Genomic DNA, 14,522 nt, shown 5'->3' on the forward strand with positions numbered 1-14,522 from the left:
ATGAAGCTGTCCAGAGCCCTTCCCGCCCTCCTGGGCTTCTCTTCCTTTGTTGTCGCAGCCCCAACTCCAGAGAAGGTCGAGAAGCAGATTGAGGCTCGGTCCCCCGTCAGCGTACAGATTGCTTCTGGAAACATCGTCGGTAGCTCTATCGCGGGCATCGACACCTTCAATGGAATTCCTTTCGCTGACCCGCCAGTCGGCAACTTGAGGCTGGCTCCTCCCCAGAAGCTATCCAAACCCTTGGGCACTTTCAATACTCCTTTGCTTCCTCCCGCTTGCCCGCAAATGTTCATTTCCACAGGCTCGTCAAACATCATTATCCAGCTTCTAGGGAGCTTCCTACAGTTTCCCTTCCTGCAGCCCATCACCGGCCAGGAAGACTGTCTAAACATTTCGGTTCAGCGGCCCAAGGGGACAAAGGCTGGCGACAAGCTGCCCGTTGCCTTTTGGATCTACGGCGGAGGATTCCAGCTTGGCGCTACCGTCACGTACGACGGTTCCAGCCTTCTCTCTTCTGCTGTTTCCCAAGGACAGCCCTTTATCTACGTGGCTGTCAACTACCGCGTTGCTGGTTTCGGGTTCATGCCCGGCGCCGAGATTCTCAAGAATGGCAGCGCCAACGTGGGACTCTTGGATCAGCGTATGGGTCTTCAGTGGGTGGCGGACAACATTGCGGCCTTTGGCGGTGATCCGGACAAGGTCACCATCTGGGGAGAGTCTGCCGGCGCCATGTCCGTCTTTGACCAGATGCTGTTGTACGGAGGCAATGCCACATACAACAACAAGCCTCTGTTCCGCGGTGCCATCATGAACTCTGGCACCGCTGCGCCTGCTGAGCGCATCGATTCTCCCAAGGCTCAGGCAGTCTATAACAACGTTGTCAGCAAGGCTGGCTGCAGCGGCTCGGCGGATACTCTGGCGTGTCTTCGCAAACTCCCGTACAACACGTTCCTCAGCGCTGTCAACTCGGTCCCGAGCATCTTCTCCTACAACTCTCTCGGGCTGTCTTACCTGCCCAGACCAGATGGCGTGATTCTCCAGGATAGCCCTGACGCTTTGCTAGAACAGGGAAAATACTATCCGGTGCCCATGATTGTGGGTGACCAAGAAGACGAGGGCACCTTGTTTTCCGTCTTCCAGAACAACGTGACCAGCTCATCAACTCTCGTCAACTGGCTGTCTCAGTACATGTTTTCCAACGCCACAAAGAACCAGCTGACGGAGCTGGTCAACACGTACGACACGGCCATCTCCAGCGGCAGCCCCTTCCGCACGAGCATCTTCAACGATCTCTACCCGGGCTTCAAGCGCACGGCAGCGCTGCTCGGCGACCTCGTCTTTACTCTCACCAGGCGAATGGAGCTCACCGTGGCCTCCAAGCTCAACCCCAGCGTGCCCATCTGGTCGTATCTCTCCTCGTACGACTACGGCACCCCGTTCTTGGGAACGTTCCACGCCTCGGACATTATCCAAATCTTCTACGGCATATTGCCTAACAATGCGATGAAGAGCACGCGGACATACATTTTCAACTTTTTGTATAATCTTGATCCGAATGTTGGTGTCAAGGGATACGCCAATTGGCCGAAGTGGACTGATAACCATCAGCTCATGTGGTTTGAGACTGCGAATTCGCAGAGTCTGTTGGCGGATGATTTTAGGGATGATAGTTATCAGTGGATCGTTAAGAATAAGGACGCTTTGCGAGTGTAAAAAGGAAAAGGTGATGGATATGGGCGTTTTTGGGATGGGATTCAGGGCTTGGGGTGATTGATTTGTATATATGGATGATTAAATGACTCAACGGCCGAGAAAAACGACATTTTTTATGTTTGGGTGTAATCTTTGCATTTTCGTGATTGAGTAATTATGCGTGTTTCTGGTATTACTGCTTTTGGAGATTGTTAGTTGATATCTCAAGTTGACTATCTAGCACCGGTAGTCTGCACCAATATTCGTAGCATAGGGGAGCTATCTTTAGGCGCCTATTGGTTCCCATTCATATGACCACGAGCAAAGCTTAGAGAAAGTTCAAGAAAGAAAGTAGTAAATAGTAGAGATAACTCATCTCGCATCTCGCAATGATCATCGCCTGCTGAACATGTAGTCATCGACATGTTAAATAGTCAACGTTACATTCCAACTAGTATTTATATCTATATGACTTCCTCGAAAGAAAGAATGCTACTTTGGCAGTTTTATGTTCATTTAGAGACTTGGCAATGTATTCGGCTTATGCAGAGGTCATCCATTTAACCCTCCTCGTGTCTTTCCACGTCTTCCTCTCTCTCTAAACATTCCGGTCAACGCCGCTCGCGACCTTTCATAAATCAGCAACCGGATACTGCGCATAAAACTCATTAGACCACTCTTCTTCTTCTTCTTTTCTTTCTTCTTTTCCCCGTCGTCACTTCTTCTCTGGATTTCTTCCGGCCTTGCCTCTAGCCTTGCCTCCAGTCTCCTCTCCTCCCATTGTAGCTGGCCTTCCCTTTCTTGTTGCGCTGGACTCTTTTGTTAAAGAGAGCCCGAGGCCTGTACCGATACGCTCCCCGCCACTAACTCTGGGGCTGAGCTTCTAGGAGTGGGAATGGATTGTGTAGTTAACTTTGGTGGAGGTGGATCGTCCATAGCTCTTTTAGTAGAGCTCCAGTTTGCTGTTACCCTCGCTGCCGCTGGCCGTGGAGCCGTCGGCCGTGGAGTCACTAGGACTGGACGCACTCGGCCTCTTTTCAAACCGAAATCGAACATTTGAAAGAGACCCCGTGGATATCAGAGATAATGATTAATAAATATTACAAAGACATTTTTCTTTTTGAATAGAGAGCTGGAAAGACATGATGGTTCTAGGGGAATGGCTCCTATTTAAGCATCTTAAGCGGCCGCGTCCTACCAATGTCAATTCTCCTCTGCCTCGCTTTCTTCTTCTTTTATTGATTAGGCCTCAGTTCAATTGGAGCTGCGCCTTTGCCTATAGGCAGCCTTGTCTTTTATGCCCAGTCTTACGATACCGTATTATTGTAGACCAATCATCGGTCCAGAAGGTGGCATCTTTTATTCGTTGAACTATCGGCTACACATGCAGTTAGCTATACACATCATGAGGGAGGGCTGTGTTTAATTGCAGCATTATATTTGCGTTGCAACGAAATAACAACAAGGCAATGGTATATAGACAGTAAAGTAACTCTCTCTCTCTCCCGCTACGTTCTCCACCATCCCCTATTCTCTTTAACAATTTCGTTAGCGCCGCTCACCAGACTTTGCATCAAACCACAAGACCATATTGTATCCAAAATCACTCCCCTTCTCCCCCCTCCCACCCCGTCATTGCCATGTTTTACATATTCATCAAGGCCTCTTCCTTTTAGACGTTATGCTCAACCAAGTGCCATAGTGTAAGAACACTTTACCCATTAGCTACCGACAGACCACCCTTGTATACCTCAGTATATCAACTCGCGGGAAAAAAAAGCCTCTCTGAACGATGATATCTGTTGAACGACTGAATATCTTCTGTTGAAAATGTCCTTTGGGGGGGGGGTTTTTTTTAAATAAACTTGCCTTTTTTGCGAAACTCATAGTCGCAATACCAAAAACCCCCTTGGGTGAGATGAATGATAACACCCAAACGAAGGCCCAAAACACGGTTGATATCCCCGATTTAACGCCATACCTAGGCATTTTCCATATCTTCGTCTTCGGCTGCTCCCTTTCCTCCATCAACGTCGTCGTCATCGGAACGAACGCTTTTGTTGCCATATTCTGCAACTCTGTCTATATGGTGGAGGTCAAAGATGTTTGGGCGCTCTTCACGGACTCTGTGCTGAAAGAGGGCAATAATGATGGTAGCAAATAATAGAAGATACTTCTTCTCGTGATGACGATACTAAGTACTAGTCGAGCCATAGTTATGTATAGTAGTAAATACTCAAAGTATATAGCTATAGCAGCAGATCCTAGATAAATATAGTTATAGTAGTAAACAGTAGCGGAACATAGTTATACGACTTTCCTCCACATCCAGATTCAATGCTCCAACTTCACGCAGTCACTGTGGTGCTGCATAGCATTTCCCTACATTTACTTCATAACGAAGGAGTTAAAACCCAGTAGTAAGCAGACTATGGGTCTCCCTTTACCGCCATATTTTCAACTGTATCCTGTTTTTAACGGTTTTATTCAGCATTACTCGCCAGACTTTGCATTGAATCACAAAGCCATGTTGTCTCTGAAGCCACACCCTCTTCGTCTCCGTTACCATCTTCTAGATGTTCATCAAAGTTTCTTTTCTTTCAGTCGTTGTAGCCTCCCTTTCTTACCTGCGTCCTCGAATCATCTTGTCACTTCTCTTTTCTCTCGTTTTGCTTGTCCTTTGATGTTCCGCCGACTCCTTCGCTTGTGCTGCTCTCGGTCCCCGCGTCTTAGCCATGAGAGTCCAAGAAGGCTTGAAATCCGAGTTGCGATGCCTCTTCTGCCACTCTTTTCTGAAGCTTTGTTTTCCCGAATGCGAGCTTCTGGAACTATGCTTCCTTGAGTATGGGCCTCTGGAGCTGCGCTTCCTTCGGGGTGGGCTGCTAGAACTACGCTCCCTTGAATGAAGCCAGGCGGTATGCTTAATTCCGGTGGTGGCGGCCCCGTAAACTCTCTGTGGAAGGACAATAAATTCATGTGAACATTCGCCGCAGGAGACGAGAGATGGTCTGCCCCTTGGGTTTTGGCTTCCGGAACTGCACTCCCTTGAACAGGAGTGTGTGGTTGGATGTTCAATGCTGGTGGCGGCGGCCCACGCATAGCTGCCCACCCGTACTCCCAATCTAGTTGAACATGCCCGCCGTACCTGTCTAAGGCATAGGTCTGTGATTTGCGGGGCGGGGACATTTGAAGAGGATAATGGAAGCTATATTCAATAACTAGTAGTGCAGGAAAAGATTCTAATGTCTTAGTAAAAAAACGGGGGGAACACGGTTTATAAGATACCTGATCTTGTTGAATCCCATTGACTGATTGTGTTTGACTACTGCAGCAGCTGCATGCCTCAGCCTCATTTTGTTCTGCCTCGCCTCTCATGTGAGCCAATCGTCTTGAATGCTCATTTTGTTGGTTGGGGCTGAGCCCCTCTGCCCTCGGAGAAAGCCTTGTCTAAGTTTACACTCCGCCACATGAACGTAGGCCAATCACGTTAACCAGGGAGTAACATCGAGAGGTGCATCCTACATAGCGTGATCACAATAATAAGCCGTTATTTGTCGAATGATTAGCTGCATATGCAGCCAGTTGTACACGTCATAAGGCTCTGTTACAGAGGCAAACACTAGTAAAGAAGACGTTGCGCGTTACAAAATGCAAGACGGACAAGCTGACCAAGCCTTGGTTGTTGCTCTTTTGTTCGTCTCACTTTTTTATATCCAATATCGTCGCCAACAAATGCCACGACTTATAGCTCTCTGAAAGGTGGACAGGCTTGTAATATGGCAGACCACTCGTCGTCTCCGCGTCCGCCAACTGCTAGAAGTAATATCACAGGGGAATTTACTGCAAGGCCGGTGGGGGATGAAACTCAGACCAGACGCTCGCTGGAGCAGACCGTGCCTTGGAAATATGTCGGCTACCGTGGGTATTCGAGATTTATTTCCTCTGATGATGGCTTCTTTATCCTTCGTCGTTTTTCAGTGCTAAATGTTCGGATCTCTTTGGCCCTTCAAAACCAGCTCGTGATGCTTGAGCGACAGCTGAACGAATTAGACAATAAGTATGAAGGTGAAGCCCAAATTCACAACGGACGTTTTGAGGGAGACGAGAAGGATCGTGAAGAGCTCATATCCTGTATTGCAGAGAAGCTAAGAAAGTATAGTAGGTTAATAAAGCATATATAACGAGAAATATGATCTCCTGGAAGTTTTCCCTTCTTATTAACATTATTTCGCAGATGAATTTATACTTCAGCAATCCACTCTACGATGTTATAAACCAGCTCCATCACAAGACATCAAAAATATTTTCCGTTGGCATGCTAATCATGCTCATCGTGCTATTTGCGAAAATGAGCAGCAATATTTGCACTATGGTAGTGTGCATGGGCATCCAAATGGCTATGAACATGCTTGCGCTGAGACAGAAGCTACCCGGAAGACCCGAACTGACGACGACCTCATATGTGTGGTTCAAAAGGAAAAGCCGCCACTACGCCGCGTTATGGACAGCTCGCGTATCTTTCGAACGATGAGCCTCTGGGAAACGAAAAGAGGAAATTTGTCTGCACACGATATAGAAAATGTCACCTACTTCTCCGAAAAGCGGTTGGATCTCTTTATTTCTCTTATTACCACGACGATTGGTCTTGCTATGCTCGTGACACCACTCTGGATCCTTCAGTCAACAACAAATCTCCAATCGAAGCTCATAGTCATAACTGTCTTTATCGTCGTGTTTCTGCTTGTGCTATCTTTTGGAATGGTAGCGAAACCTTTTGAAGCTTTGGGAGCGACGGCAGCGTAAGTAGAACTATTCGACATCTGTTAGAATGACATGCTAACCGTTTAGGTACGCTGCTATTCTTATGGTGTTTATGCAATTGGGGATTAACTAATTGGCCATTGCTCGAAGAATGAATGACACTTAGAATAGAGAGATAGGATATCCGACAACCTGTGTCGTGGGCTATATAAGGCAATATAATATTCGGACAGTTACCTTGGAAGCTCGACACGAGTCTCATATACTGATACGTCTCCTACACTCAATTTACAGGTATATTGGGAGGTATATGAGGTTAATAAGGACGCAATTTACGAGATGGGTTTAGGGGAGACGAAAAGAACCTCGTCAGCATTGAGACCAGAGTTTGCCTTGAATATAAATTTATAATATTCACCAAATACTGGAGCGAGGTAGGGCTAGTATCATAGATTTTCAGACAATAACAAAAGTAACTATACTAGAAGAGAGTAGCTATACTAGAAGAGAGTAGCTGTACTAGAAGAGAGTAGCGCTACTAGAATAGACTACCTAGTAGTAATACTAAAAGAGAGTAGCGATACCAGAAAATAGTAGTGATACTAGGAAAGAACAGCAATGATAGATCAAAGAAGTGACAGTAGTAGACAGCTGAAGAGATCTCATGTAGGAGTTAGATAGCAAAATTGGGGTGCTGAACAAGTATTCTCATTGTATATTGGGCTCTGCGCGCCAAGAAATTGCCCTCGAGATATACTAATATCCATTCCATCTTTTCATATTCATTGTGACATTATATCTCTATAAAATACCCTCCAGGCCCATATGAATACGCCCTTTATACTCATCAACACTTGGGGAGGTTTTCTGCACCAAAGTCACAGATTGTCAGTCTCAGAACTGGAAATAGTCAGGGAGGAGAGAGCATTACTGGAGTTGCACTGATCTGAAGTATAAAACCCATTGATGTAGCATTTCAATTCCCAGTTATAGTCCCAAGAGCTGGTCATAGTTGGTGTTAGCCATTACTCGCATTCATGATGAGCCGAGGGGCAGACGTACCAAACCCCTTCGTAGCAGTCTCCCGACTTGTAGCAGGAAAAGTCCCAAGCATCTCCGTCACCAATCGTAGTCACTGATTTAGCGCTAAATTTCGGGCTGCTTCTGCAGTGCACAGCGCCGTCGTTGTTGAAGACATTGCACATCACCCTTTTGTTGAGGGTTGGAGGGGCCGCGCTGGCGAGAAGTGGAAGGGCCACGCAGAGGATTGTAGTAGTGGTCTTCATGTTGGAGAGTGGCCAAGGATACAGATATATATCGCTTCAAGAGTTGTAGAATTTCCCAAGACACAAGGGAAATAGACCCTTTATATATCTTTCCAGACGTCGGATCATCGCCCAATTCTGGAGAGGAATCGGCCCACAAATGCATCAGTACTCTGTTTTCAAGTACTGCTAGTCTATTAATACCTCTTAGATGGTCATATTCGTTTGTATAAGAAAGAATTTAGCTACAAAAAGATTATACTAGCTGCTTTCATACTACCATGGCGATCGCTGTGAGTCTTTTGCGTCTGCTAAGAAAGTGGAGCGTCTGGGAAGCGATTCCGCTTCTACTTCCTATTATAGAAGCTGTTGTCCGGATAAGCTTAAAGTGTAGAATAAGACGGGGAAACACGAGTTCCGGAGGCCATAAGCTTCTGCCTCTACATTGTGGGGTTTCGATTAAACGACAACGATTTTTCCTATAGCTAGTACCTATATGCAGCCAGTTATTGCGCGCCGTCATTGTCACGGCTCGTCGCACAGGACAAGGAGGGGGCTGATGTCCGTGGCGAGGCTATTCTTAGACAATTGGGGATCGCGGATCTTACATGGGTAGCACGCCCCGCTGTGAAGCCCAGCAATAAACACATGGCTGTGGTGTATCTCGTGTACTGGGTTTTCCAGCGTGTCCTGAGGATCTTCGCAGGCTCCAACACGTCTCTCAAGAGGAATGTTTGAGTAGCACCATTGTGTGATTGTCTCACATTACTAGCAATCTGAATCCTTTCTCCATGGGCTAGAATTAATGCCAAGTCATGTTTCTGGTTCCGCATATTCTGCAGAGGTAACACGAATTACATCAGCTGCATGCTGCAGTGTAACAATGTCCAACGTAATAATATGTGAGACATGCATGGACTCCGCTGTTTTCTCTTGTGTAATGAGACTTTGCAGCGTGCCTTAATTATACAAGTAGTGCCAAAGACGAGCAGGCTCATATCTCCGCGCATAAATAATTACACCAAAACAGCCACCCAGCAACTGGACAGATGGGTCGGGATTGGGCAATAACTGTGTTTCTCGTAATCTAGCAGCTAATATCATTTATCCGGGCCAACCGTGATGCCGTGCTAGATTACACACAACAACAAACCTTGGTGAATCCTAAGCCTTCTTCCTTTATCGGCCCTTGTTTCGAGATCTTCTACACTCTAGCATAAAACAGTGCAGGGAAGCATTTCACCATACCTACTCACTTGTGGTGCATCCGATCGGATGTATCCGATTCATCTTTTATAAGTCGATGCTGCTTACTGGGCTGTACCCTGGCTTGCAGGAATGACATGCATGCAGATGATAGAGGCAATGCAATATCACTGCATGACTTCACATTCATCTAAGCTCGATACCTTGGCCATATACACTCAATGATAGGCAGACAGAGACATGAGGCTAACGCGACTTTATATATCCGTCCAATTACTTCAAACTCCCTGCATTCATTAGATAGTTGACCGCCTAGAGATGTGATATCCTGCGAGACCACATAAGCATATTAAACACTACCCCTACGCGGTCCAATTATACAAAGCCACGAATGAAACCATAGGAAACCGTTGGTTTTATTACTCATAAATGCTTTACGTTGAATTACTAACAACCTCTTCCGCCCGTGACTACATGATTGCGTAATGAGAGAGGTAAAAGTATGTGTGGCTTTTGGGGTATAAAGGATCCGCATTCCTCTTGATAGTTTCAGCACATGGGAAGATACAACTCGATATCTAGCATCGGAAAAAAATCATTCTATCGTTTTCCCTCCCCATCTCATTCTTAACAAAATGTCTCTGAATACCTTCATTAAGATGGACCCCAACAACCACGACTTTGAGTTCGCCCAACGCGGGCTGGTAGCACCTTTACAGGATCCATTAATCCATTCAGACACCAATAATATAGTTGTCTGGGATGCGCAAGCTTATGATTTCCTTGAGAACGATTGTCCCGAAACTGCCAACCCCTCTCTATGGAGACAGGGCCAGCTCTGCAGCGTAACGCCTGGTCTCTATCGTGTTGTTGATGGTATCTATCAAGTACGCGGGCTTGACTTGGCCAACATGAGTATTGTTCAACTCCCGAATACAAATAAAATCGTCATTATCGACTGCTTGACCTCTGTTGAAACCGCGCGCAAAGCACTTAAGCTATACCAGGAGTATCATGAAAGTCAGCATGGCCACAAACCGGAAATCATCGCTCTTTTCTATACCCATTGCCACGCTGATCATTTCGGTGGCGCACAGGCCGTCATAGAACTTGCGAATAACCCGGATATTCGAGTTATTGGCCCAGACGGCTTCCTCGAACACGCAGTGAGCGAGAATGTGTACGCATGGTCAGCAATGTCCCGTCGGGCCATTTACATGTATGGAGAAGCATTGGATAAATCGCCCACTGGCCAGATCGGCTGTGGCCTTGGACAGGCCTTATCCACGGGGGCAAGCAGCTTAGTTGCACCGAACCAGATTATTACAAACGATGGTGCGCTCAGGCCAGGCATTCAGGGCTTGCAGGTTATCTGCCAACTGACGCCCGGTACGGAAGCTCCTGCAGAAGTAAACTTCTTCTTCCCGGATTACTCTGCTCTCTGCATGGCCGAGAACGCAAACCATACGTTACACAATATTCAGACCCTGAGAGGTGCGCCAGTTCGTGATGCTCGACTCTGGTCACGGTATCTCGATGAATCCATCTCTCTATTTGGACACAGGACTGATGTGGTGTTCGCCACCCACCATTGGCCCACCTGGAAGCAAGGTGACGAAGATTTAGTCAACATCTTCCTATCAGAACAGCGCGACTACTATGCCTATCTTCATAATGAAACGCTTCGGATGATGAATAACGGCAGTACTCCAATGGAAATTGCAGAAGACATCCAAACACCTCCGAACTTGGCTTTGCGGACGAATCTGAGCGGCTATTATGGTTCTGTCAGCCACAATGTCAAAGGAATCTACGACAAGTATATGGGCTGGTTTGATGGCAACCCGGCAAATCTGTGGAAACTTCCTCCTGTTGAAGAGGCAGCCGAATACGTTCAGTCCATGGGAGGAAGTGACAAAGTTTTGCAGTTGGCCCGAGATTACCAGGCCCGTAAAAACTTGCGTTTCGCGGCAACTCTTTTAAACCATATCATTTTCTCACAGTCTCCCAATCAAGACGAGGCAAAGTCGGTGCTAGCTGAGGTCTATCAAGAGTTAGGATATGGAGCAGAAAATGGCACCTGGCGCAACTTTTATCTTGTTGGAGCTTACGAGTTGAGAAACGGATCTCAGCCAGTGCTCAATACGATGGATTCCAAGTCTCTGATCGCTCTGGGTCTAGATCAACTGTTTGACACGCTTGCCATACGTCTGTATGGGCCAGATGCGGGTAAGCACGCTGGTGTCACCATCGATTTCATGGTGCAAGACATGCCAAAACGATTGGAATCGACCAAGGCCGGGTGGCATTTGAGGCTAAGCAACGGAGCCTTGACTGGACTCGCCGTCCCATATGCGTCTCCTTCGGAGCCCCGGGATAAGAATGTCGGACTTACGGTATGGACTGATCACAAGACTCTCGTGGAGATTGTTGGAAGTGCGGCGGCCGGTGAACCCACCAAGCTCGACCAATATGATCTTGTTACCGTGGGAGACACCGGGAACTGGGATGTCATTACGTCTTTCGTTGAAGTTCCCAACTCGGCGTTTAACATCGTCACACCCTAATTATACAGTTCTTACTGCGAAACTGTGAAGTTTAACTGCCATATTGGAGTGCTGTTAAACTAGAATTAGTTCAGGTGCCTGAAGTAGGAGGGAAACTCTTCAACCATAAGGTTCGCATAGTATATTAAAGGTTGCGCATCATATGCAGCCAGTCTACTCGGTTCTAAGAATGAACGTCATCTGCTTTTCAGTCTTGGTTATTTATTTCATCTCACCATCGCTATCACAAATTGCATAGTCTTATAGCTTGCCTGATATAGTAAATTCAGATATATAAAATAAGATCCCAGTCCTTTGGCATTGATCATCTTCTGTAATAATTCCCCGATCCACTATGCGGTATATTCCTTGAGCACCGCTTGATGTTTCTATACAAAGCCAATAGCATAGCTTTATTTGGTTCACCCCGAGTTGAAGCGTGAATGTGATCCTAGTTTCACTTCACACATAGTCAAACACCCGCCGCCCATATCGCGTTATGAAACAGCCATTGTGGCCTCAGATCGTAGAGCCCGAACCTCTGCCGGCACTGAAGTGATTCTCTAACCTTCCATACTGGGACCCCATAGCAACTACTAAGGCCTCCATGTTGGACAACGATTATCTACAGCTCCCTTGTGGAGCGATGGCTTGGGCCAAACAGAAGTAAGTCACATATGGACGTGATTCGAGGATGGAAACGGAAGGAATAAAGTTTCATCAGATTGGATGGATATAGTTTAGAATTTGGGATTTGTGTTTTCTCGAGCTGCCTTTACTCGTGATACTCTTTTTCGTCCATTTATACTCTTCTAAGCTGCAGATAGCATGATTGGTCTGTTCGAAAGATTTTGAGTATCTGCTACTGTCATTACTTTCTGCTACTACAGCAACATTCTTCTACTATCTGATATTATAGCAGTTTTCTCTAGTATATGGTACTTTGATTAGATTCCTCTAATATCTGCTACTATAGCTATATTCCTATAGGATATGCGGCGTTCGTCCTGTGAGTTTCTCGATGCTCTCAAAAAGGTACTCTGCCGTCATGATAAAGTTAGATCTCTTTGGGCATCGACTCCAAAAGGCGCACTGGTAGAAGCCTCTGCAATCTCAGCATCGTTCTCCGTTGCAATTGGAGCATTGTGCATGAAGTGACATGGAGTCTCTGATATAGCAGCACCACCAGTTATTATGCCAACAAATCGACCGCTGTAGTCCCAAACTGCGGTCCCCGAATCTCCCTTAGCACTAAAGCAGGTCCGATCCTTGTCACCAAAGACAATCCACTCCTATACTACCAGCCCTTCTCCCGTCAAATCCTATCAAACTGCCAGTACTTTATTTATCATACTAAAACTAAAATCCAAACTAAAATTTATACTTATACACTATAACCCAACCGCTAACCTTACAGCTTTCCCATCTATCAGCGTAGGGACAACTCCAGTAATCTAAAGGAATCTATCAAAGCTTATGTAATCTAATAGCTTTAACAAATCTCTCAACATAAATTGCTGTTATTTCTTTATATTATTCACAAGAACTCAGTTATTACGTATTCCCGCCTCTTAATAGCCAATAAACACCTTGTTAATACGCTAAGCAGTAAGATTATTAACTATATCTAGCCTAACCAAGGCCCAACTAAAAGCAGTTCTCGCAATAATTTCGCATATAAGGGTGCATAAGCCACGTGCCTAATAATTCAGGATTTATACAGCATCGGCAGTATGAGGCTAGCCGCTTAGGTGACTTAGGACATAAGACTGCCTAGTTTCGGCAGAAGCTCTCGCTCTTCAGAAGTTGGGACGAGATTTTTTAGCCTCTGCGGTCTCTTCCGTTGCGCTATACCACTTATCCCATTCGTATATCTTTTTTGCCAGATCTTCGTACATCTTTCTGCAGTAATCTTCCAGGCCAACTCCGTCGTCAACTAGATTCGCTGCTGTCTTTGAGGTTCACTGCCGAACCAACATAGTCTTGTCGCCCGAAATGTCAATGTTAATATCGACCGACGTATCAGAGGGCTTCTCAAGATCGACGTGTCGACATGTTAAACCGTAGGGTGCGCCCTCATCTCCTAATCGTAGATGAAGACCCATAGTGCCCGATTTGTCAGACTCTATGTTGTGGATTTCACATCCAATGTGAGACGAGAACGGAAGGACATTCTCAACGGCTTCCTAGAGGAGCACTCGACTGTCGTGCTCTCCCACCATGGATGGCGTGGAGGCGACTGCTTTGGAGGCGGTGTCTATGAAGGCGTCTAGTTCTTTGGTGGTAGCAAATGGTTCTTGAGTCACCTGCTGAATCTCGACCTCGACATCCGCTATTCCCATCGAACGAATGGCGTTTCGATAAGATAGCGCAACCTCGATAGATTCTTCCCAAGACTCTGAGTCTGTGAGCGTCTCGATGACGAATACAACAGGTCTTCCCATGACCATCTCGTCTTTTATGCGAATGAGATAGAAGCGATGCCACGGGTAATCTCCCAAGATAGATATGATGCCCGCCGCAAAAGCTTGACTGTATTTCGTTATTATCTCGTGACAGGTGATTGGCTCCCTTTGCTTGTAATGTTTGTCGAAGTAGTATGTATCGCGACTACTATTGGGAACAAAGAGAGTGGCGCTTGTCCGGGCAATCAGCCTAGGTTGATTGCGCAACCCGTCATAGTACTCGGCTTTCTCCTGCTCCCCTGGAGAATAGGGGCGATGCGTTGATTCCAGCGACATTGTGATTGCACTGTTACACGTTTTTGGGAGTTTTGACTTCCTTGGTGATATGGGGGAGAAGTAAGGCGTATTTGTCTTGAGGAGGACACAGATGGTCTCTATGCGTCCATGTCGCCCTTTATATACCTAGGCAAAGAATAATGAAAATCTTGGAATCAACCAGCTTCTAGGTTTTTCAGATAAAGGTTCAAAATGCCTTCTTCGTTGAGAGCTCGAAGCTTCATGACGAGAAGGTATTAATGGCAAAAGTATCGTTAATGGAAGTCGGCACCTGAATTAGCTATTTAGCATCCTAGCGACTGCTAATTGTC

The 14,522-nt window shown here is 46.3% G+C and overlaps 5 protein-coding genes across 5 annotated transcripts; 3 read left to right on the top strand and 2 right to left on the bottom strand.

The window, feature by feature from the left end:
• Positions 1-1,713, top strand: Triagg1_4831 (uncharacterized protein; the record flags this gene model as incomplete). Its single annotated transcript, XM_062899278.1, has 1 exon — positions 1-1,713. The coding sequence occupies one exon, from the start codon at positions 1-3 to the stop codon at positions 1,711-1,713; it is 1,713 nt and encodes a 570-aa protein (XP_062756411.1).
• Positions 1,714-5,714: 4,001 nt separating this feature from the next.
• Positions 5,715-6,586, top strand: Triagg1_4832 (uncharacterized protein; the record flags this gene model as incomplete). Its single annotated transcript, XM_062899279.1, has 3 exons — positions 5,715-5,850; positions 6,116-6,491; positions 6,541-6,586. The coding sequence occupies 3 exons, from the start codon at positions 5,715-5,717 to the stop codon at positions 6,584-6,586; spliced, it is 558 nt and encodes a 185-aa protein (XP_062756412.1).
• A 745-nt stretch (positions 6,587-7,331) lies between these two features.
• Triagg1_4833 (uncharacterized protein) lies at positions 7,332-7,739 on the bottom strand (the record flags this gene model as incomplete). Its single annotated transcript, XM_062899280.1, has 2 exons — positions 7,332-7,455; positions 7,516-7,739. 2 exons carry the CDS (start codon positions 7,737-7,739, stop codon positions 7,332-7,334), a joined length of 348 nt encoding a protein of 115 aa, XP_062756413.1.
• Positions 7,740-9,559: 1,820 nt separating this feature from the next.
• Positions 9,560-11,491, top strand: Triagg1_4834 (uncharacterized protein; the record flags this gene model as incomplete). The annotated part of the gene is made up of 1 exon (XM_062899281.1): positions 9,560-11,491. One exon carries the CDS (start codon positions 9,560-9,562, stop codon positions 11,489-11,491), a length of 1,932 nt encoding a protein of 643 aa, XP_062756414.1.
• Positions 11,492-13,656: 2,165 nt separating this feature from the next.
• Positions 13,657-14,211, bottom strand: Triagg1_4835 (uncharacterized protein; the record flags this gene model as incomplete). The annotated part of the gene is made up of 1 exon (XM_062899282.1): positions 13,657-14,211. The coding sequence occupies one exon, from the start codon at positions 14,209-14,211 to the stop codon at positions 13,657-13,659; it is 555 nt and encodes a 184-aa protein (XP_062756415.1).
• Positions 14,212-14,522: the final 311 nt, after the last annotated feature.

This window comes from Trichoderma aggressivum (assembly GCF_033847375.1).
Source record: "Trichoderma aggressivum f. europaeum strain CBS 100526 chromosome Unknown scaffold_015, whole genome shotgun sequence".
NCBI lineage: Eukaryota > Fungi > Ascomycota > Sordariomycetes > Hypocreales > Hypocreaceae > Trichoderma > Trichoderma aggressivum.